Source organism: Arabidopsis thaliana, chromosome 4 (genome assembly GCF_000001735.4).
Source record: "Arabidopsis thaliana chromosome 4, partial sequence".
Lineage (NCBI taxonomy): Eukaryota > Viridiplantae > Streptophyta > Magnoliopsida > Brassicales > Brassicaceae > Arabidopsis > Arabidopsis thaliana.
In genome coordinates this window covers 1396939-1417454 of record NC_003075.7, presented here as the reverse complement: position 1 = coordinate 1417454, position 20516 = coordinate 1396939, and the positions used below count along the sequence as shown (strand labels likewise).

General features: G+C 38.0%; 10 protein-coding genes and 2 long non-coding RNA genes across 17 annotated transcripts; 5 read left to right on the top strand and 7 right to left on the bottom strand.

The window, feature by feature from the left end:
* Nucleotides 1-10: 10 nt before the first annotated feature.
* On the bottom strand, nucleotides 11-1838 carry XTH9 (xyloglucan endotransglucosylase/hydrolase 9). Of its 2 annotated transcripts, none has more exons than NM_116559.3 (4): nucleotides 1265-1838; nucleotides 1041-1141; nucleotides 748-941; nucleotides 11-663 (listed from the first exon to the last, which is right to left on the bottom strand). In NM_116559.3, the coding sequence occupies exons 1-4, from the start codon at nucleotides 1434-1436 to the stop codon at nucleotides 258-260; spliced, it is 873 nt and encodes a 290-aa protein (NP_192230.1). In that variant the 5' UTR covers nucleotides 1437-1838; the 3' UTR covers nucleotides 11-257. The 2 variants fall into 2 exon arrangements, with proteins under 2 accessions (NP_192230.1, NP_001031581.1); NM_001036504.1 differs by having other exon boundaries at nucleotides 103-663; nucleotides 1261-1502.
* A 714-nt stretch (nucleotides 1839-2552) lies between these two features.
* hemf2 (Coproporphyrinogen III oxidase) lies at nucleotides 2553-4670 on the bottom strand. Of its 2 annotated transcripts, NM_116557.4 has the most exons (8): nucleotides 4117-4670; nucleotides 3953-4028; nucleotides 3779-3873; nucleotides 3612-3695; nucleotides 3330-3417; nucleotides 3121-3245; nucleotides 2931-3029; nucleotides 2553-2837 (listed from the first exon to the last, which is right to left on the bottom strand). In NM_116557.4, exons 1-4 carry the CDS (start codon nucleotides 4639-4641, stop codon nucleotides 3690-3692), a joined length of 702 nt encoding a protein of 233 aa, NP_567256.3. In that variant the 5' UTR covers nucleotides 4642-4670; the 3' UTR covers nucleotides 2553-2837; nucleotides 2931-3029; nucleotides 3121-3245; nucleotides 3330-3417; nucleotides 3612-3689. The 2 variants fall into 2 exon arrangements, with proteins under 2 accessions (NP_567256.3, NP_567257.2); NM_116558.2 differs by having other exon boundaries at nucleotides 2673-2837; nucleotides 2931-3873.
* A 28-nt stretch (nucleotides 4671-4698) lies between these two features.
* AT4G03200 (catalytics) lies at nucleotides 4699-9296 on the bottom strand. Of its 2 annotated transcripts, NM_116556.3 has the most exons (15): nucleotides 8866-9296; nucleotides 8597-8669; nucleotides 8447-8468; nucleotides 8069-8147; nucleotides 7948-7980; nucleotides 7488-7636; nucleotides 7178-7334; nucleotides 6847-7087; nucleotides 6519-6760; nucleotides 6163-6426; nucleotides 5971-6081; nucleotides 5675-5899; nucleotides 5399-5602; nucleotides 5145-5321; nucleotides 4699-5074 (listed from the first exon to the last, which is right to left on the bottom strand). In NM_116556.3, the coding sequence occupies exons 1-15, from the start codon at nucleotides 9157-9159 to the stop codon at nucleotides 4889-4891; spliced, it is 2457 nt and encodes an 818-aa protein (NP_192229.3). In that variant the 5' UTR covers nucleotides 9160-9296; the 3' UTR covers nucleotides 4699-4888. The 2 variants fall into 2 exon arrangements, with proteins under 2 accessions (NP_192229.3, NP_001118924.1); NM_001125452.1 differs by lacking the exon at nucleotides 8447-8468 and having other exon boundaries at nucleotides 8597-9296.
* Nucleotides 9297-10052: 756 nt separating this feature from the next.
* On the top strand, nucleotides 10053-12568 carry GRH1 (GRR1-like protein 1). The gene is made up of 3 exons (NM_116555.4): nucleotides 10053-10852; nucleotides 10963-11455; nucleotides 11538-12568. Exons 1-3 carry the CDS (start codon nucleotides 10398-10400, stop codon nucleotides 12345-12347), a joined length of 1758 nt encoding a protein of 585 aa, NP_567255.1. The 5' UTR covers nucleotides 10053-10397; the 3' UTR covers nucleotides 12348-12568.
* On the bottom strand, nucleotides 11929-12351 carry AT4G04455. The gene has a single exon (NR_141806.1). It is a non-coding gene; the product is annotated as an other RNA (long non-coding RNA).
* AT4G03180 (rRNA-processing protein) lies at nucleotides 12518-14338 on the bottom strand (the record flags this gene model as incomplete). 2 transcript variants are annotated; one of them, NM_116554.3, is made up of 2 exons in its annotated part: nucleotides 14004-14338; nucleotides 12518-13186 (listed from the first exon to the last, which is right to left on the bottom strand). In NM_116554.3, the coding sequence occupies exons 1-2, from the start codon at nucleotides 14164-14166 to the stop codon at nucleotides 12792-12794; spliced, it is 558 nt and encodes a 185-aa protein (NP_192227.1). In that variant the 5' UTR covers nucleotides 14167-14338. The 2 variants fall into 2 exon arrangements, with proteins under 2 accessions (NP_192227.1, NP_001327982.1); NM_001340433.1 differs by lacking the exon at nucleotides 14004-14338 and adding an exon at nucleotides 13573-13716 and having other exon boundaries at nucleotides 12792-13231.
* AT4G04445 lies at nucleotides 13163-14027 on the top strand. Of its 2 annotated transcripts, none has more exons than NR_141805.1 (2): nucleotides 13163-13337; nucleotides 13679-13716. It is a non-coding gene; the product is annotated as an other RNA (long non-coding RNA). The 2 variants fall into 2 exon arrangements; NR_141804.1 differs by lacking the exon at nucleotides 13163-13337 and adding an exon at nucleotides 13869-14027 and having other exon boundaries at nucleotides 13572-13701.
* Nucleotides 14339-14585: 247 nt separating the features above from the next.
* AT4G03175 (Protein kinase superfamily protein) lies at nucleotides 14586-15367 on the top strand. Its single transcript, NM_001340432.1, has 3 exons — nucleotides 14586-14765; nucleotides 14873-15016; nucleotides 15089-15367. The coding sequence occupies exons 2-3, from the start codon at nucleotides 14900-14902 to the stop codon at nucleotides 15266-15268; spliced, it is 297 nt and encodes a 98-aa protein (NP_001319857.1). The 5' UTR covers nucleotides 14586-14765; nucleotides 14873-14899; the 3' UTR covers nucleotides 15269-15367.
* Nucleotides 15368-15870: 503 nt separating this feature from the next.
* On the bottom strand, nucleotides 15871-16623 carry AT4G03170 (AP2/B3-like transcriptional factor family protein; the record flags this gene model as incomplete). The annotated part of the gene is made up of 1 exon (NM_116553.1): nucleotides 15871-16623. One exon carries the CDS (start codon nucleotides 16621-16623, stop codon nucleotides 15871-15873), a length of 753 nt encoding a protein of 250 aa, NP_192226.1.
* Nucleotides 16624-17163: 540 nt separating this feature from the next.
* On the top strand, nucleotides 17164-18077 carry AT4G03165 (uncharacterized protein; the record flags this gene model as incomplete). The annotated part of the gene is made up of 3 exons (NM_148201.1): nucleotides 17164-17222; nucleotides 17357-17681; nucleotides 18009-18077. The coding sequence occupies 3 exons, from the start codon at nucleotides 17164-17166 to the stop codon at nucleotides 18075-18077; spliced, it is 453 nt and encodes a 150-aa protein (NP_680567.1).
* A 692-nt stretch (nucleotides 18078-18769) lies between these two features.
* On the bottom strand, nucleotides 18770-19476 carry AT4G03160 (B3 domain protein; the record flags this gene model as incomplete). Its single annotated transcript, NM_116552.1, has 2 exons — nucleotides 18770-19147; nucleotides 19276-19476. 2 exons carry the CDS (start codon nucleotides 19474-19476, stop codon nucleotides 18770-18772), a joined length of 579 nt encoding a protein of 192 aa, NP_192225.1.
* Nucleotides 19477-20103: 627 nt separating this feature from the next.
* Nucleotides 20104-20502, top strand: AT4G03157 (uncharacterized protein; the record flags this gene model as incomplete). Its single annotated transcript, NM_001340431.1, has 2 exons — nucleotides 20104-20250; nucleotides 20461-20502. Coding segments are annotated over 2 exons (189 nt in total), but the record flags the coding sequence as incomplete, so codon positions are not given.
* Between the last annotated feature and the right edge of the window lie 14 nt (nucleotides 20503-20516).

The following is a 20516-nucleotide window of genomic DNA, read 5'->3' as shown; positions in this document are numbered from 1 at the left end:
TCGAGTTTTTTGCTATTTTGTTTCCTAAGGTTCGTAATTAGGGTTTGAAACATTCAATCAAAACAAACCCTTAAAAGTCATTAACGATAAGTGCGTTGAGTTTGTTTCCATAAATTTCGCATATTCAGTTAAAATCCGAACTTAAAAACTTCACCAAAATCAATAGAAGATTGATTATTTATACATTAAAACAGAATCATCAAAGAGTAACCACATGTGTTCTCTTGATCCATTTTTATTCTTGACTAATCTCTAAACTACAAATGACGATGATGTTGGCACTCAAGAGGAGTAACAGGAAACCTAGTAGCATCAAAACAATAATCATAAATCATATGATTAGCTCGAACCCAAATAAGCTGATGATTCTGATGAAGGCTAAGCTCAGAGACAGTTGGTTCATCCCACCAAAACTTCTGGTCTCCATTACACTTGCTTAGATCAGTAGTTGTTGGAATCTCACATGCATCGATTTGGAATTCTTTGTAAGAAGCAACGAAAGGAGCGTGACTCCAATCAGTTTTAACAAGACCTCCTTGTGTAGCCCAATCATCTGCATTCCAAATGGAGCTGTAAACACCCATTGCTTGATCTTTAGCAAATGGGATACCTTTCTCTTCAAGATTCTTCTGAACTCGAATCGGTGTTTCGTCTACCATGAATCTGTATTTGCAATGAAGACATCATTAAAATGGGTCTTCAATAATCAAATAAAGGAAGAGACTTTGTTTGTATAAGAGAGCTTACACAACACTGCGTTTACTCCAGAGGATTGAGTAAGTGTGAAACTCAGTGGTGGGATCGAACCAAAGGTTGAGTCTTTGTTCTCTGTTTCCAACTCCGTTCACGTAGATATTGGTCTGGACTATGTAAGGCTCGCCGGTAGTGTTCCCTAAGAACTCAAAATCGAATTCGTTGTGGTTCGGACCATCTGAAGACATCTGTATTAGAACAAACATTGTCACATTTCAATATTTGAGACATAATAATCAAATAGGGGATTAAAAACAGAACAAGAAGAGATGGGTTTTGTTCCGTACGTAGAAAGCAGTGACTGTTCCTGCTGAATCACCCTCAACAAGCTTAATCTGGATAGAGACTTTACCAAACAAGTATTTGCTTCTTGATTCAAACCCAGCTCCTGAAAAATTCAATAAAAACATATTCAATTATAATGAACCCACAAAAACAGAGGAAACAAAACAGAGATGGCACCAAAAACAGAGGAAACTAAACAGAGATGGGTTTGTCTTCATCTACTTACCAGAGTAATTGTCAAGCTTGAGTTTTGTGACTTCGCCTTCGTTGACACAATGATCCATAGCCCAGCTTGACCGATAAAGCTCATCGAACTTAGCTCCAGAAACAGCTTCACCACAAGAGACAACCAACACCATTATCATCATTACACATTTGAACAAATCCATACCGACCATTTTTTTTTTAACTTATCTCTCTAAATAAATCAAACTTCACTCTACAGTCTCGAGCACTTGACTCAATGAAGGAGACAAGAGAGAGAGGTAAGGCTTTATAAAGGCGGGAGGTGAGTGAGTGAGTGAGAGTGAGCTGGCATACAATGGAGAGAGATGCCACGTAGGATTCGACGTGTGATTCAGGACAGTAATAAGTGGACAAAAGAACCCATCTTCATAAAAAATCACTCAAAAGAAGAGAGAGACAGAGAGATAAAAGAAAAATGTAGCCGTTACTGTGAGGGCATCACTCAGTGGGGCTCCACTTTTGTACTACACAGAGGACAAGTATTTATGCTTCTCTGTCTATCTTTGAGCACAAATATAGAGACTTTATTGCTTTTCGAGAGATAAATTGATTCTGTGGAAGTAATAATGTAGAAAGAAAAGAGAGAGATTGGACCATTTTACAGCTAAGATGTTTTCATTGCATTGGATTGGATCCAGCTATTACATTTGGCTCCTTTTGTGTCAGAAGCTCAAATTTTTAAACTTTTTTTTTTACTCTGCTCAAAAAGATATTGAATTGGTACACAGTCTTTACATCTCTCTCCTCACTTTTTGGGGGAATTCAATTTTTTGTTTTTTGTGTTGCAGACATGGATTAGATATGGGCAGGTGTGACGTCAATTTGTGGCAATAAAATATCTTCTGGCTTTGGTTTTTAGTAAATTTAAAAACATTGGCAAGTTGTGTTGTGTAAGGTAAGCCATAATAACAACACCCATGTATTATTTGTGTGTGTGTGTGTATATCCGGGGACTAAATTGTTTCTTTGTCCCCATTGGACGACATCGAAGAAAAAATATCACGGGCGTTTCTTGTATCAAGACAAATGAGACAGTGACGTTTACTTAATCCGAAATTGTTTAACCTAACACAAGTCCCACTCGTTGAAACTTGGAAACGATTTTTATACTAAACCAAATCATCAGATTCAATGTTATCACTCTATTTGAGTGTTGTTGTGTTCTGTCTAGTGAACAGTTACCGAGCAAGTGGCATGCGTGCGTGCACCGAGAGGCTCGGCTATTTGAGCCAACGGCTCTTATTTTTACTGTGTCAGTAAAAAAAATTAAAAGTTAATTACTTTTATCATCATCATCACGATTGGTACTATATACTCCATCATCAACCATCATGATCTTTGTTTGTCAGTGACTCATGATGAGATGACGCCAAATTACAATTTCTTTATCTCACTCACTTTTCATTAGACTCTTTACTCTTTTAAGGCTTTTAAAGACAAAACTAATAAAAGAGCTAATTGGGGAAATAACCACAATTAATTAACTAAAGCCACTCTTTTGGATTGATACAAGCATCTAATAGTTTCCATTCCTCAGTTCCTTCTTCAGGTTTCTGCATCCGCAACAAGAGACAAACACCATCAGTAGTTAAGTTTCATTAGCTAAGATGAAACAAGATTTAGTTTCTTGAATCAAGAAACTTTACATGGTCATATTCTCATCTCGCAGATAGCGGAAGAGAGACAAGGATACTCTCTATTCGTCCTCCAGTCTTCAGACCAAATGTTGTTCCGCGGTCATACACCTTTATTTTTACCATCAGCAACAAAACATGAGACGAGGTTTCAAGAGATATTTATACAGAAAGAAAAACAAAGCTAGTAGTATCCAATTACGAAGTTGAATTCAACATATCTGCCCCTTCGCAGCTGTTGCCATGCCTTGTGTTGCTCGTTAAATGGTGTGTCTTTACGTTTCTCTACTATGGGTATAGAAGCTGGTATCACTGAGCTTGCACATTCTGCAAAATTCATCTCAGTATTCAAATAAGTCAACTAGGAAGTTTCTTAAAACAAAATGTCACAAGTTATATCTTGGTCACTACCAGTGGCGAATGACAGAAGCATCTCTTGATCATAGTCATTCAAATCATCAAAAAATATCCCTCCAAGCCCTCGCCTCTCATCACGGTGCTGCAGGCAAGACCGTAAAGTTTTTAGTGTTTTCAAATCCTAGGCGACAACTTATCACTGTATCAACCTAAACAAAACCTTGAGGCTCTAAATCTATTCTTGCACATACATGACTCTAAAACTAAGGTCTTTTAGTTCCACAAAGTGCTAAGATCTCACCAAACAATCAGAATAGCGTTAAAGGAACTGCAGACCTTAATGTAAAAGTAGTCATCACACCATTTCTTAAACCAAGGGTAGAACGACGGATCAAATTTATCGCAGGCTTGCTTTTAAACCTACACAAAGAAAGATATTTCAATCAGCATCTCCATAATCACAAAGCTTCAAACTTTCAGAACAATGGATCAGGTTTAACGACCGAATGAAAGTGCTTGACGTCTTCTTCAAAGATGTAAGCAGGTGTGAAGTCAGTCCCACCACCGAACCACCATTGCCTCGGAGCTCCAGGAACATCTACAAGTGATGAAATCAAATGCTTCATCCAACCAAAAAATTGGAACTTTACACTTCTCAAAGAGGATTAAGGTCTTACCCTTTGGAGCATCGGTCTCGAAATAGCGGTAATTGAAATGCAGAGTCGGAGCAAAAGGGTTCTGAGGATGCAAAACCTAGAATGTAGGATCAAGCTCAATCAAAGAACTCAGAGACCATATCAACAGCAATGTCGACTGATAGAGAGAGAGAGAGAGAACTCACCGAGCTGGTTCCAGCGGCAAAGAACGGAATCGGACCAGGTTTTTGCTCAGACGTGGCAGCTTTAGCAGCTCTATAAGCTTCAGGAGGCATAACACCATAAATCACAGAGACATTAACTCCAGCTTTCTCCCATACATTTCCGTCTTGCAAAATACGACTGATTCCACCACCTCCACCGGGTCGAGACCAAACATCTTCCTTGAATTTAGGACCTTCTTCGACTGCTTCAATGGCTTCACAGACTTTATCTTGAGCAGTTCTTATCATTTTCTCGAAACGAGCCCTAACCGAATAAGAAGAAGATTGAGTTTGATCGCCGTCGGAGACTCTGAGGAAAGTGAAAGGTCTTTCTGTTTCCGGAACTTCTTTCTCGATTGAGACTGAGCATCGCAAGTCGAAATGTGGTCTCTTTACGGAACGAGGAAAGTGGTAAGTGAAGTAATTCGGAGAAGATTTGAGACGATGAGAAGAGAAGAGAATGAAGGAAGAAGGAGAAGTGAAGAGAGTCGAAGAGTGAGACGCCATTTTCAGCGATCGATCGAATCCAAGTTTTCACCTTTTTGCTGAAGATAGAAGATGATAAGGAATCGTCAAAGCTCTGTTTTTTTAACCAAACCAAACCCGGTTATTTCCGGTTTAGTTCAACCAAAAAACCTCATACTCGGTTTAGTTCTCTTCTTTATTTATCTACTCTGTAAGACTGTAACAGAGAGAACAACGTTGATCTGTTCCTTACAGTACAAGCAACTATTAAACATGGAATGATCTTTGTTTACTTGGAAAGCAAGCGAGTGAGAGAAGAAGAGTCAAAGACAGGAGGACTGCAAGTGAAGTGTTGACAAACAAGAGCCACCACTTTCTCTGAGTTTCTGTTCTTCTTAGCCATCTCAGCTACATTACTGTTATGCTCTTCCCAAAACTCGATTTCATCAGAACTAGAGGGATCTATGTGAATCACCTGCTCAGTAAAACCACCAAAAGTCACAAATCTTGAATCTAGAAATTTGGATAATTTTTTAAGCTCTTACCGTTTTATTAGGATCATAGACTGAATGTGCTGCAGAAAGCATGTTGGTAAGCTCTGGGGAAGACTTAGAACCAACCAATACAACTTGTTTCCTCGACGGAACAGAGATCATATCTGCGGAGCAGCACATTAATGGCACAGCCACCGCCAGTTCTCTTAACCTCAACTCAAAGACTGCCTGCAAAAACAACAACAAAGAGACTCAATAATCTCTTTCTATGAATAGCAAATGGGATTAGTTGTTTGTTTGTTTACCAGGAGACGATGTGCCGTGTTGAGGTAGGATTCAGCTTTTTCTCCGGCGACTATGGAAGCTAACCTCACAAGATTGATAGCAGAAACAGAGTTCCCTGAAGGTTCTGCACCATCATGATCTTCTTTTACACGAAGAAGAACCGATGGGTCTTGTCCTTCAGTATTGAAGTATGCTCCTCCTTCTCGGTCCAGATATAACTCATCCTAAAATGTTTTTAACTTTTTTAGCCAAAATCAAGAACTTTAACAAATCGAGCTAGTAAAGATCTCACTTGCCTGTGTTTCTTGAAGTTTAATCGCCCACTTAAGCCATTCGATCCCACCTCCATTCTCGTAAAGATCGAGTAAACCAGAGATCAAGAAAGCATAATCGTCTAAGAAGGCAGGAGCTTTGGATGGCCCCTGTCTGTAACTGTGTTGTAATCTGCGAGACTGCTCATCATAGAGATTTCCTCTGATAAACAAAGCTGCTTTCTCTGCAACCTCTATGTAATCCTCTGGCTGAAAAATGAGTCTTCTAATTACAAAACGGTCAAAGAAGAAATTAAAGGAAAGGGTGTAGCATTCATTACCTGACTATTCACCACAGGGAAATAATATTTGGTGCTTTCAGGCTCAGCCTTAAGAATCTTGGAAGCTCTTGCGAAAGACGAGATAACAAGACCGTTCCAAGACACGATTATCTATGAAAGAAATCTTAAATGGTTAACAAATCTGAAGAAACAGTAGAGAAGACAACATGAGAATTCCAAGAAGAGTATTACCTTATCATCTAGATGCGGCTTAGGTCGCTTCAATCTGACATCGAAAAGCTTTCTTCGGCATTCACCTAATATCTCCTGATACTTCTCAACAGAGAGGCTAAACTTTGATGCCATAGCAGACGTCTCATTTCTTTCGATCAGCACGTTCTTCCCAGCAAATTCATTGTGCGGGTCACTCCTGCTCGAAAGATCGCAGTTACCTGATTTCTTAACATAATAATGCTCCTTGAAAAGATCAGCATTCTCCCCGAGGACTTCATCAATCTTGAAACCAAACACACACGCAAAACAAATGTCAGTATGCAGAGGGAAACCAGAGTCAGCTCATGAATATATCATATATCAGAGAAAAGAACCTCATCGCTTGTCCATATATAGAAAGCTCCTTCTTTCTTTCTCTTTGCCCCCTCGAACTCAAAGCTATCGGCATCTTCAGCTGAGAATATTCCACCTTCAGGTGCAATCATGTCTCTTCTAAGATAATCAAGGATGTCTCTTGCCACATAAGAATACATAACGTCCTTGGTAATGCTAAAACCGTCGAGGTACACATTAGCTAGTTGCCCTTGATCATACAGCATTTTCTCAAAATGTGGAACTGCACCAGACAAATAGCAAAAAATGCGTCAATCTCAAAATATTTTTCATCACCTTGATACTACAGGATACTGTTTGAAGTTTTACCATGCCAACATTCATCGACACTGTATCTATGAAACCCGCCTCCAATGTGATCATGCATCCCTCCATTTGCCATGCCTTGCAAGCTGAATAAAACCATACTTTTCTCTTCATCAGCCTCACTAGTTTTCCCCGATTCCTTCAACTTTTTGTAATGATAAAGCATCAGCTGGATCTCGACAGGCCTCGGGAACTTTGGTGCAGATCCAAACCCACCGAATTCCGAATCATAGCTCCGAGAAAGCTTTAACACAAACACTCACTGTTAGAAGACCTTTTCATGTTGATGTATCAATCATATATATTTTTCTAGAGTCCGCGAGTCGAATCATACTTGTTTTGCACATGTACTCACAGCCTCCCGAGAAATCCCATCTGACAATTTATCGGCTCCAGTACTTGCAGATAAAGCTTTAGAGAGTTCTTCGATAGCATATGTACCACTCTTCACTAGAGTATCCCTCTTACTGTTCCACGCATCTTTCACCTTCCTGAACCAAACCCAAAGAAAACATGGAGAACATAAACGAATCAACTATAGTCTTCGCCAAGAGCGTTTGTTTCTACATACATACTCTATTTTTTATTGCACCATTACAAGCCTAGAATGCTTTTGTACAATAAGAGAAAAAGGGTTTACTTACTTAAGGAGAGTTTTGAATCCTGGTCGTCCATAATTGTCATTTGGAGGAAAGTAGGTTCCACCCATCAACGGCTTTAAATCAGGTGAAAGGAATACCGACAGTGGCCACCCTCCTCCACCATACAGAGCCTGGACGAACGACATATAAACCTAAAAGTGCCAGTAAAAAGAATCGTAAGTCCATGAATATAGTCAAGGCTACTTTCTCTAGTAGACACTGATCCAGCTAGAACAAATTCTACACAAGTCTACTATGGTTTCTAAGGTTTTGCATCTCTTACTAGAGTTACCGAAGACACAAATATTCGCCAACAAAGTAAAAGAAGCTATTAATATGACCCACAACATGATTGAGCCAAAAAGAAAAGATATTTCTGAAACTAAGCATTCAGAGAAATAAATGAAAATTTGAGTTTTGAGCAATTTATTCAAGACATCAAAGAGTGCAGAAAGTAGTTTACCTTGTCGACATCAGGCCGCTCTTCTCGATCAACCTGTTGCATAGACATGTTACTAACATGTTTCAACAGTAACCAGTTCAAAGACAGTGCTTTAAAATGTTTTTCCGTGTTAAACGCTAACCTTGATACTAACGAATGAATTGTTCAAGAGTTTTGCCACTTCTTCATCTTCAAATGACTCAACTTCCATGACATGGCACCTGACAAAAGAGTTAACTGTTACTTAAACATACATTTCAAAATAGGAATATAAGATTATCTGCTTCTCTACTCCTAACATTTCAAACAATAACACTTAGTTCTTAGGCTATAAGACTTCTTTCCACTTTCAATTTATAAAATCCTTAAATCCTTCATTAGAGTTACACCTATGAGGAGAGAAGAGTAATGATACTAACAGATCCAGAGTCTTTGAATCTGTCATTCATTCTCTTAATCCTCCAATTCAGTAAAAAGAAGAAGTCAAACTCAAATCCAAGAAAACAATTGAAAGTCTCACCAGTGACAGGTACTGTATCCAACTTCAAGATTCCATATAAAAGAGATTTTGAAAACAAAAGGAACCAAATTAGTTTCACAAACTAAAAGTCATTAATGGAATCTAATCAAGCAGTAATTAAAACGATCAAAAGAGGATAAAGTAAACAACTTGATAAGAAGATGGGCACGTCTCTCTTCCTTGCTTCTTCAAAAGCTTCTTCTCCCCATGGGTACCAATCAACCTTTTTGACATAAACCATGAAATCAATCTAAAAAATAAAAAAAGTTCCAAACTTTTAGACTAAGAACCGGTTAGCTACAATCTAAACCAGTTGTGACTTAGCAAATTGCAAGAAAGCTCCCTAATTGAAACGAGAGGTGTTCTTCTCTTATCAATTTTATCTAAAGACGAATACTTTTATAAAAGAGAGTAATCACCGGATTATGCGCGTGTTGAAGAAGATAAGGACTGTGTTCAGCGGCTAAACGGTTGGTATGTTTCTGAGATGTTGACGAGGTCGAAGAAGAAGAAGACTCTTCCGCCATGGCTAAGACCTTGCCTGAGGAAATGGGTCTAGAGAGAATCGGCGGGAAAGGGCTAGAAAACGAAGGGTTATGTATACGGACGATATTTCTTCTTCTGGGTAGAGTAGACAAAGATGCAATGCTGCGAGAAGCAAAGCGGTGGAGGAGGATTGAGGAAGACAACAAGTGAAGACTTTTCATCAGCATTGCTGATTGATTTTTTAGAATTACGATCAACAAAACGACGTCGTTCTTTAGCGTTTGTTGAGATTGGCTAAACGAACTCAAGGTGTAGAGGATTCGCCATTCGAGCGAGGGAGCTTCGGACACATCTTTCTCTTGTTGGAGGAGTTCAGTATGTGACACGTGTAGATAAGACAAGAAGATGGCTCTTGAATCTGAATTTTCTGTTTTTTTTTCAGACTTCAAATTTTTACTAACCCACATCTTGTGTAATTGTGTAGAGTCATAGTTTTTTAGCGGAATAGCGTCTATGAGAAAATCTAACCAATCCGACACTAAGAAAATAAAGCTTAGGAACATAATTAATTGGGATGTTAACTTCTTTGTTACTCTATCGGTTTCTCGAAAATCAAAACAACTTAAGTTAAGCTTCTTCAAATGTGATAAAGAGTTTGTAACCAACGAGTCTCGATCATTTTGTGACACTTATGCACTGAGATGGATTACTCCATTTCTTAAGATTTAAGAGTCTGATTGGTAACAAAACTTTAGCTGTTAGCTAGAGCGATAAGTTGTTAACTGACGCGGTAAACTGTTATAGAATAATGCAAAACTGTAAAAAAAAACTGTATAAAAAAATTGAAAATAAAAAAAAATTGTAACGTTTTTGAAATTCTTTTTGTAAATGATAATTGTCAAAACTGTATAAACTGTACCGTTTTGATAATGAGTTGCCATTCGAAGCTTTAATCATAAAAATGTTTTTCACGTCCAAAAACGTTGATTGTTTGAAGAGATTCAGTTGTAACATTTGATTGGTAACAATATGAATTGATATTTGGTACCAAAGATAAAATATATTTTTACTTTGAAACTGAAGCATAAGTAAAATACTAATTAACGAATCTGACATCATGTGTGAACTGGGTAATACCATAAATGATTAGATCCACGAGTTCTCACACAGACTTACATGTGATGGATCACAGAGTAAACTAATTATGATTAAGGAAACTAATTATATTAGTGAGCTATACACAGTAGGCTCACATGGGTGCAAGCTCAACTTTATTAATGGTCTCACATGGACACTGTCTCCTTCGATTCTCTTGTCTTGTCATACTCTTTCTTGTCTTCCACTTGCTCTGTTTATATATATCAAAAGCTTCAATCTTTCGATTTAGATCACACTCATATCGAATCAAAATCTCAAACCTTTTTCTTCATTTCTTCCCCCCTCTCTCTCTCTCACTCTGTTTCTGATGGGTCTCCGATTCCCACCTAAGGTGTTGGAACATATCCTCTCCTTCATTGATTCCAACGAGGACCGGAACTCTGTTTCTCTGGTCTGCAAGTCATGGTTTGAGACAGAACGGAAGACTAGGAAGCGAGTCTTTGTCGGAAACTGTTACGCGGTCAGTCCTGCTGCGGTTACACGACGGTTCCCGGAGATGAGATCTTTGACTTTGAAGGGGAAGCCACACTTCGCTGACTATAATCTCGTTCCTGATGGTTGGGGTGGTTATGCTTGGCCGTGGATTGAAGCTATGGCGGCGAAAAGTTCGTCTCTTGAAGAGATCAGAATGAAGAGGATGGTGGTGACTGATGAGTGCTTAGAGAAAATTGCTGCTTCGTTTAAGGATTTTAAAGTCCTTGTGTTGACTTCTTGTGAAGGTTTCTCTACTGATGGTATCGCTGCTATTGCAGCTACTTGCAGGTTCGGTTCCAACCAAATACAAAAACAATCTTTTCTTTGGCTGCAAGTTATATCTCATAGTAGTAAGTAGCTTTGGTTTGTTTTTTGTTGTTGTCTGATTTTCAATATAGGAACTTGAGAGTGTTGGAACTACGAGAGTGTATTGTTGAAGATTTAGGAGGAGATTGGCTTAGCTATTTTCCAGAGAGTTCAACTTCTTTGGTCTCTCTTGACTTCTCTTGTTTAGATTCTGAGGTTAAAATCTCGGATTTAGAGCGTCTTGTGAGCAGATCTCCAAACTTGAAGTCTTTGAAGTTGAATCCAGCTGTGACTCTAGATGGACTCGTTAGCTTACTTCGTTGTGCTCCACAACTGACTGAGCTCGGCACAGGTTCTTTCGCAGCTCAATTGAAACCTGAAGCGTTTTCAAAGTTATCAGAAGCTTTTTCAAACTGTAAGCAACTTCAGAGCTTATCTGGTCTCTGGGATGTCCTCCCTGAATATCTTCCAGCTCTTTATTCTGTCTGTCCTGGTCTTACCTCGTTGAACTTGAGCTACGCTACTGTCCGAATGCCTGATCTTGTTGAGCTTCTTAGGCGATGCTCGAAACTGCAGAAGCTATGGGTGAGTATTTTACATTTTTCAAGACTCTTTGAGTGAGTATCCCATTTATGTTGGTTCTTACTAGTGAGACATTTTTTGGTAGGTGATGGACTTGATTGAGGACAAAGGTCTTGAAGCTGTTGCCTCATATTGCAAGGAACTGCGAGAACTGAGGGTGTTTCCATCTGAGCCAGATCTTGATGCAACCAACATACCTCTGACGGAACAAGGCCTGGTCTTTGTGTCTAAAGGCTGTCGAAAGCTTGAGTCTGTTCTCTACTTCTGTGTCCAGTTCACAAACGCAGCTTTGTTTACCATAGCAAGAAAACGTCCGAATCTCAAGTGCTTCCGTCTCTGTGTGATAGAGCCATTTGCTCCTGATTACAAAACAAATGAGCCACTTGATAAAGGATTCAAAGCCATAGCTGAGGGATGCAGGGATCTTCGACGGCTCTCCGTCTCTGGTCTTCTCTCTGACAAGGCCTTCAAATACATTGGGAAACATGCCAAGAAGGTTAGGATGCTATCAATAGCATTTGCTGGGGACAGTGATTTGATGCTTCATCACTTGTTGTCGGGCTGTGAGAGTTTAAAGAAGCTTGAGATACGAGACTGCCCTTTTGGAGACACTGCACTACTGGAGCACGCTGCCAAGCTAGAGACCATGCGATCCCTTTGGATGTCATCTTGCTTTGTAAGTTTTGGTGCTTGCAAGCTTCTAAGTCAGAAAATGCCAAGGCTCAATGTCGAAGTCATTGATGAACATCCTCCAGAGTCAAGACCTGAGAGCTCTCCAGTTGAGAGGATATACATATACAGAACAGTCGCAGGACCGAGAATGGATACGCCTGAATTTGTGTGGACGATACACAAGAATCCTGAGAATGGAGTTTCACATCTAGCCATAAAGTAAACTTGCTGCTTCAGTCATATTTTCCTTTCCATCTTCAGTTTTTGCAGACATTGTTGTGGGAGAGATTCACCTTCCATTTGTTCCCTTTCATATTGTTTTTACTAAGATATTAGAATATCAGTGATAGAAGCATTTCATAGCTTGTACTCTGTTAAACAAACAAAACCTTGTGTTTGGAATAAAATTATCATTTTATAAGATTTATAGTAAAAGAAGTTTGTAAAGAAACATCTAAAATCATGAGCTAAACGGTAAGGCCTAGCAAAAAACTACATATGTTGCCGCAAAGCATCTCTCAAAGTATAAGCAGTAGTGTAACATAATATCTCCGGGAAGAAAAAGGTCAGTATCTGAGTGACAACAAGGTTTCTGCTTTGAGCCTCCGCAACACCAGCAACTTCTCCTCACTGGGTTCTTCATCTGCACTGTATCAACCCGCACAAGTTAGGCGATTTCGTTGATTCCGGCAGATTTCTTGATGGATTCAAGAAGATGCTCAATTCTGTATTTCATTACAGGCTGACCATGTCGAGTCTTCCTCAACATTTTCCCCTTTGCTTCTTTCCTCCTAGATTCAGCCTCTTCTTTCGCTTCCTTCTTCGCCTGAAACATTGCCTCTCTCTCCTTCCTTACTCTCTCCATCTCTTCTCTTGTCTGCTTGTACAAATCCTCTACACCAATTCTCTTATTAGATTTACCCTTCCGCTTATCATCATCATCATCATCACCTACCTTACTAGTCTCTCCAGTCTCATTCTTATCAGGAATGTTCTGCTGCTTCAACGACTTCCTAAACTTGCTCACATACTTTGCATTCTTGTAGAACTCTTTTTGCTTTTCTGAAAGTGAGCACAAAAGAACACTCATTCAATCTTACTTCAAGCCTAATCTGATTAGAAAACACAAACTGTGAAACTATACACCATTAAAGGAACTCCAAATAGTTCTCTTCTGATGCCTAACACCAAAGGAAACATAATCAATAACCACATCGTAGCATTCTTAACATCAGCCTGATCTTAAATCTTAATATAGTTCCTCCTAATCATCGAGTACTAGCTTAAGTTTGAAGCAAGAGGATGAGAAGTTACAATCAAAAAGGAAACTTTTTTTCAAGTTGGGTGGAGAGAAGCAGGGTAACATAGTCAATAACCACATCGTAGCATCCTCAACATCAGCCTAATCTTATTATAGTTCCTCCTAATCCTCGAGTACTAGCTTAAGCCTAATCTGATTAGAAAACACAAACTGTGAAACTATACACCATTAAAGGAACTCCAAATAGTTCTCTTCTGATGCCTAACACCAAAGGAAACATAATCAATAACCACATCGAAGCATTCTTATTCTTAACATCAGCCTAATCTTAAATCTTAATATAGTTCCTCCTAATCATCGAGTACTAGCTTACGTTCGAAGCAAGAGGATGAGAAGTTACAATCAAAAAGGAAACTTTTTTTCAAGTTGGGTAGAGAGAAGCAGGGTAAACATAGTCAATAATCACATCGTAGCATTCTTAACATCAGCCTAATCTTAAATCTTGATATAGTTCCTCCTAATCCTCGAGTACTAGCTTAAGTTCGAAGCAAGAGGATGACAAGTTACAATCAAAAAGGAAACTTTTTTTCAAGTTGGGTAGAGAGAAGAATCTCTTACTGATCAAAGAAGGGTTATAGCGATTATTTTCCGATTTCATGTTGGCAAAAGTTTGGAGAGAAAGACCACCGCCTCCTAATCTCCTCATGTTCTTCCTCTTCTTCGTCTCCGCCGATTTGGATTTATCAGTCTCATGATCAGCATTTTGATAGAATTTCTTCATTATCGCGAGACTCTTCAAGGTGTATAACTCCACAGTAAGCAGATTTGATCAAGTTACGAGAAAGGAGAAGAAAGTAGGAACCCTAATTGAAATTGGAGGCGACACTCTGAAGTCTGAAGTGGGAATCGCCGACCTTATTTTAAATTGTTATTATACCCTTATAGTTTCATCTTTTTCACAGAGAACCACCGTAGAGTTAGATACATTATGAAAAGCACCGCAATAGTTTTAGGATCTGCATATCAGAATTCATGATATTGGGCTTGCCCAATAAGCCCACGGACATCTTTTTGTGGCTATTGCATGATGTTTGGTTACTAAAATCCCATTCCTAAGTTTTAAGTTTTAACGAACGATGCAGTTTTAAGTTGGAAAAAGGGCATTTTTTTTAATCAAGCAATATACTGATAAAGAGTTACAAAAGATGCGCGGTAAAAATCATCGATCTTGGAAGTAGTTGTTTCCGCTCTGATAACTTGTGCTTGTATGTACAATCACGGTCTTATAGAGCTCCTGAAGTGATTCTCGGGCTTCCATATGACGAAAAGATCGATTTGTGGTCTCTTGGGTGTATTGTAGCAGAACTCTGCTCTGGTGAGGTACTGTCTAGATTCCATCAAAAGTCTTATCTGTATGTTTTATCCCACATATCAAAGAAACTAGTAACACAAATGTATCAATGTGTATATATGTATGTGTGTATCAGGTTCTGTTTCCAAACGAAGCAGTAGCGATGATATTGGCTAGGATTGTTGCAGTTTTAGGTCCTATCGAAACAGAGATGCTAAAGAAAGGTCAAGAGACACATAAATACTTCACCAAAGAGTATGATCTCTACCACTTAAACGAGGTAATTTTTCTTAATATAACCAAAAATACTTGAGAGTTATTGCTTGAATGTGACGCATTATTCTTGATTTAGGAGAGCAATGAGATTGAATACATAATCACAGAAGAATCAAGCTTGGAAGAACAACTACAAGTTAGTGATGAATTGTTCTTAGATTTTGTAAGGACTCTACTTGAGATCAATCCTTTGAGACGTCCAACAGCTCTCGAGGCACTTAACCACCCTTGGCTCTCTTCTTCTTCTTACAACTGATTTTGCTTCTTCTTGTGTTGGTTGTTTGGTTTTGTCTTATTCTTTGTTTCTCCAGTTTTTTTCCCTCTTGGAATCTTGCTTGTGATTTTTGTATTGTTTAGTCGCTGTAATTGTGAGATTAATATGTGTATAGAACGGTTTTTACATTGATTTCACATTGTAAGTAAAAAGCTTGTGTGGTGCAATATTTTATAACCTTGATACATACATAGTTTAGATCAAATTAAACGTTGGAGCTACGACCATATAATGTGCATATATTCTCTGACCAGTGACGACCATATATGATCCATCATTTTGGTACCTTATCAAATATCAATTATCTATGTTTAAGATCATTGTAGACCGAATAGCGAAGCAAATCCTAATTAATATCCTGGTAACAAAAACGCAGGAAAAAGAAAGAAGCAAAAACCTCAAAAACCCTAATTTGGATTCAAGAAAGCAGTCTTCAAGATCCTTGTAGACCGAATAGGGAAGCAAACCCTAGTTAATACCCTGGTAGTTCCACTAGTTAACACAGAAAAAGAAAGAAACAAAAACCTCAAAAATCCTAATTTGGATTCAAGAAAGCAGTCTTCAAGATCATCCCACTCGATAAATTAATCTCTTAAAGAAAATTTAACGTAGTGAATAGCAAAGCAAAGCTTTCGAGTCTTTATGTGCCTAAACATCCAAACAGTGACAAAATCACAAGTCATCGAAAGACCATAATCTTCCACAAACTGCTTCCACCCTGAAGTTAACACAGGTGTTTTATCCCCATTCCACATCTTGAACTCCATCTGTTGAACTTTCCCGTCTGGTCCATACACCGAAACATCAATCCCCTTTACCGGATTCTCTGAATCTTCTAGAAAAGGAAGCATCTTCTCCTTCACTTGCTCCTTCGATAACATGAGCATGCATTGATCTTTATCGACATCGCTCGACATCAACTGCTTCTTTATCGGTCTGCTGAATAGCCTCGTCACCTCATTATCGCCGAATATATCTTGTGGATCGAGTTCAGCTTCGTACCATACCTCAATTAACCTCAGAGTTTCTTCTGAAAAGTCATGGATATTTATTTTCATCATGTTCTGTTTCTTAAACCTCTTAGGTTGATTTTTTTCAGTTTCTTCTTCCCTCTCCCTAGACTGCTTTTGATTAGCTTGGCTTTCTTGTAATAATGGAAGGGACGCAACCTCATAGTCTTCATCATCTATAACCTCGTCATCTATATCGTCTTCATCATCTATATCCTCTTCACGATCTATAATATCTTGCATCAATTGTGCTAATATTTCTGTAGCCGAGGTAGCTTCTTCATCTTCTTGTGTTGAACTTGTCGGTTTACCTGTTGAATTCGCCATGATCGATCTCTCACGTTCTCTCTATCTTACCTTGCTGAAGAATCTATATATTTTTAGGGTTTGTTTTTTTCCTTCTTTCTAGCAAATCAATTCCTTTTATACTTAGGTTTTCCATTTATATTATTAAAAAAAAAATCAACTTTTTAATCGATAAAATAATTATTTTAAGTCTGTAAAAATACTGCTTTGTTTTATGTGTGTATTTTCGAAAACGTTAATGACTAGAAATAATTCCTATATCATACATGTATATGCCAAGTTTTGATCCGAGGTCAGTGACAACTGACAAATCAATACTCACAAAGAATCTGGACTGAAAGTTGTGGAGTATGCAGAAGAAGTCAAGTCTTGACAGCAGAACAGTCTAAGCTTCAAAGTAGAAGAGAAACCAGTGTGTGTCAGAGGTAAAAAGTAAGAATAGACAAGAGAGGTTCTTACAAGCTGAGAAGTGCATCTCAAACATGATGAAAAGCTGAAAAGAACATCATGATAAGAATCAGACCTGCAAATTCGTGCCCTGCAGGTGTTATAAGAAGCTTCATGGGTAGTCAACAAGATGACTCTGTGCTGGCAGTGAGAAGGACACAAAGAAGCTGCAGGTCTGTTTAAACAGCAAAGAGCAAAATAGTCCTAAGGTGAAAAGTGACTGTAAATCTGTTTATGAAACTGATCAAGACAAAAGAATATCATTTCTTCTAATTGAATTCACAGCAGGTGAAATCATAAGTCACAGGAGAACAAAGGTTCAAGAGGCTGTTGTTTTCAGTTTTGCAGAAGAAACACAAGTAGTAAACAGGATGAGAAAGCTGTTTGCAGAAGATGGTTTTCAACAAGCCATTGTTGAAGTTTATTGTGATTCTAAGAGTGAGTCTACTCTGGTCAAGATCATAGTATGCTTAAGAAGATTAAAGGGGGTTGATACCAGCAGGCAAGTCATAGGAGAAATGATTGCAGAGTTGGTATTCAAGGTTGTTAGGAGTGAAAAAGCTTATCAAGCTGAGAATATCACTAAAGTGACAACAGGGAGAATGCTTCAAGCAGATAAGGAGCTTTTCAAAGTATCACAATCCTGAGAAGATCTCAGGGACCAAGATGGAACTCAAGGAATCTAGAAAGGTGAAGTAAAGGATTCGACACTACGGCAAGGTGGAGTTTTGTGAGGTTTTGCCTAAAGTGTCTAAGAGTATCTAACCCAAGTAGAAGGTTTCAGCCAAAAGGAACAAAATCATGTCTTTATTTAATTTCCAGATGTAACTCTTCTGAAGAAAGTGGTGTCATGGATCTTCGGCTGTTGATTCTAAGGCACTCTTAATGTTTGTTTATATGTCCATAAATGTTAGTGAGATCATATTCTTATAAATGTTATTGCTTCCATCATTTTGTAGGATGGTTTGGTTTTTGATGATGATGATGATGATCAAGAATTTGACATTATCAAGGATTTTGGTTGTTGATAACAATGATGATGTTTGTTTGGTATTGAATCTCTGGTTGAATCATAATGCAGAGGTTTAGAAAAACTCTCAAGTGGAAGGTGTTAACTAGGGTCTATGTAATGTGGAAGTCTTATGTTATCTTTGTTTCCCTTTTATGAGTCATGAGTAAATACAGTTTTCCTTCTACCAATTCTCATATTATCCGTCTTTCTCCTAAACAGCAGGATGTATTGGATAGACAAACTAAAGAGAAAAAATTAACAACAAAACTCAATCCAAAATGTTTAGAAATTTTCAAGAATAATGAACCAAGATGTTTTGAGACTCAAAACCAAAGTTAATTACTTGCCGTAACACGAATCGTGTTAAATATGGATCATGAAATTTTCTAAACTTAGATTGGTGGACTTACATAATCTGTTTCTTAGATTGCCTGAGTTCTAAGCTTTAAGTAGTTTCCGGAAAGCCTGTGACTCTGTGAGTACAATTCCGTTTATAGTGCTATTTTTATTTGTTTACAAAACTATATAATCGATTTCATGTTTGTAAAACCTGAAAACTCCCTTTATTAATATAAAGAAAATGAGATGCTCCTAGTCTAAGAACTAATCTAAGAAACAACCAATAATGATGTTCTTAAAGAGATACAAAAGAAAAGGAAAAACCCTGAAAACACTCACATGCACATGAAAGTATGAAATGAAACCCTATTATGGATTCTTGAAGACTTCCTGCAAGATCCTTTTACTCAGCGTACCCTTTACAGGAAACCTAGTGGAATCAATAGCGAAGCAAATCTCCCGAGTCTTTTTGTGCCTAAACATCCAAATAGTGAGAAAATCAACATGTTTCTCGAGCTTATAACTCTTCACGAAATTCTTCCATCCCGACGTCAAAACAGGTGTGCCCTTAATCCATATCTTCAACACCATCTTATGATTCTCTCCGTTTGGTCCATACACCGAAACATTAAGCCCTTTAGTCCCAAGTTTCTCTGTTTTTCCCAGAGCATCCATCATCTTTTTCACCGGCTCCTTCCCTAACATGAGCCTGTATTGGTTGTCCTTCACGTCGCTATCCATCAACTGCTTTCACATTGGTTTGCTGCAAGCTCCCATAGCATCTGGATCACGGACAATACTTCTCGGAGGATTACTTTTCGGCCTAGTGTCTCCCAACCGCGCATGCACTCTAGGGTTTCTTCGGAATTGTCTACCTCAGCGACTTTTCTCTTCTTACCCTTATTTTCATTTGTTTGCATACACGATTTTACTTCCAAATCATCCTCACATACGGATTCTTCATCATATTCTTCTTCTTCGTCTTCTTCTTCTTCTTCTTGATCAAAGAAAACAGGGTTTGGTAGTCGTAACAATACTGACACAGCCTCAAGTTCGTCTGGAGTTACATCATCCATCTCCTCAATCTCTTGTTCGTTAGATCATGTACATAGGTGATATTTATAGAATATCACAAGTCCAAAAATTATTTTTATATTGATAAAATAATTAGAATGACCTTGATCAATATCAGTCCAGTGATGTTTTTGATATAAGTATCATCTGACGTGACATCCTCAGATTGGTCGCATTTGCGAAAAGAAAGAAAAATATATATATATATATATATATTAAACAAACATTATAAATAATATTAAAATTTTCTTAATGACTTTTATGAATATCACCTATGAAAGAAGAAACTGTTTATTTTCCTTGATATAGTTTAGTTTTTCCATTCTTCAAACGGTTGCATAGTTTAGTTTTTTCATTTTATTTTTTTCATCAATAGTTTAGTTTTTCCATGTATATCTCAATTATGAATTAATTCAATATATAGTCCAAGTACTAAGACTATGTCCATCAGTGTTTCTAATGGGCTTCTTATCTGAAATCCTAAAGAATAAAAGCCCAAAATTAAAGAAAAACCCAACAAAATTATTAGGATCGATCCTAATTTTAGGTTTTTTAGAAGTGTTTAGAAACTCAAACGTGGTTGCTTCTAAGGATGAAAATTTAGGCAAAACAAAAAAAAATCATGCTCCGCGTGTTTTTCTTTCCTCTTCTCCTATCTCTTTTCTTTGGTTACTCTAACGACGAAATCAGGCGATTTGAATCGATTTGATAAGAAACTATGGTGTATCGATCATGAAATTGGGAGACAGTCTCTTTGCTCCAATCTCTTTCTCATGGTAAGAATCTCTCTGTATTCATGTGAGGATTATTTGATGATGGTTTCGAGTCATCTAATCAGCAATTTAGGGTTAATATATGTGGTTATATGCTTGAAATTTCACTCGATTACAAGTCTGTTTTGATCTGAGACTTGTTCTACTATGTGTTCAAGTTTGACTCTGAAATTTTGTTCCGGAATGAATCTTAAGTATACAATTTTGTTTTAGTTGCTAAGGTTTGATGATGAGGATGTGGAAGAGAGCTATGTAAGGTCTGAGGGAAA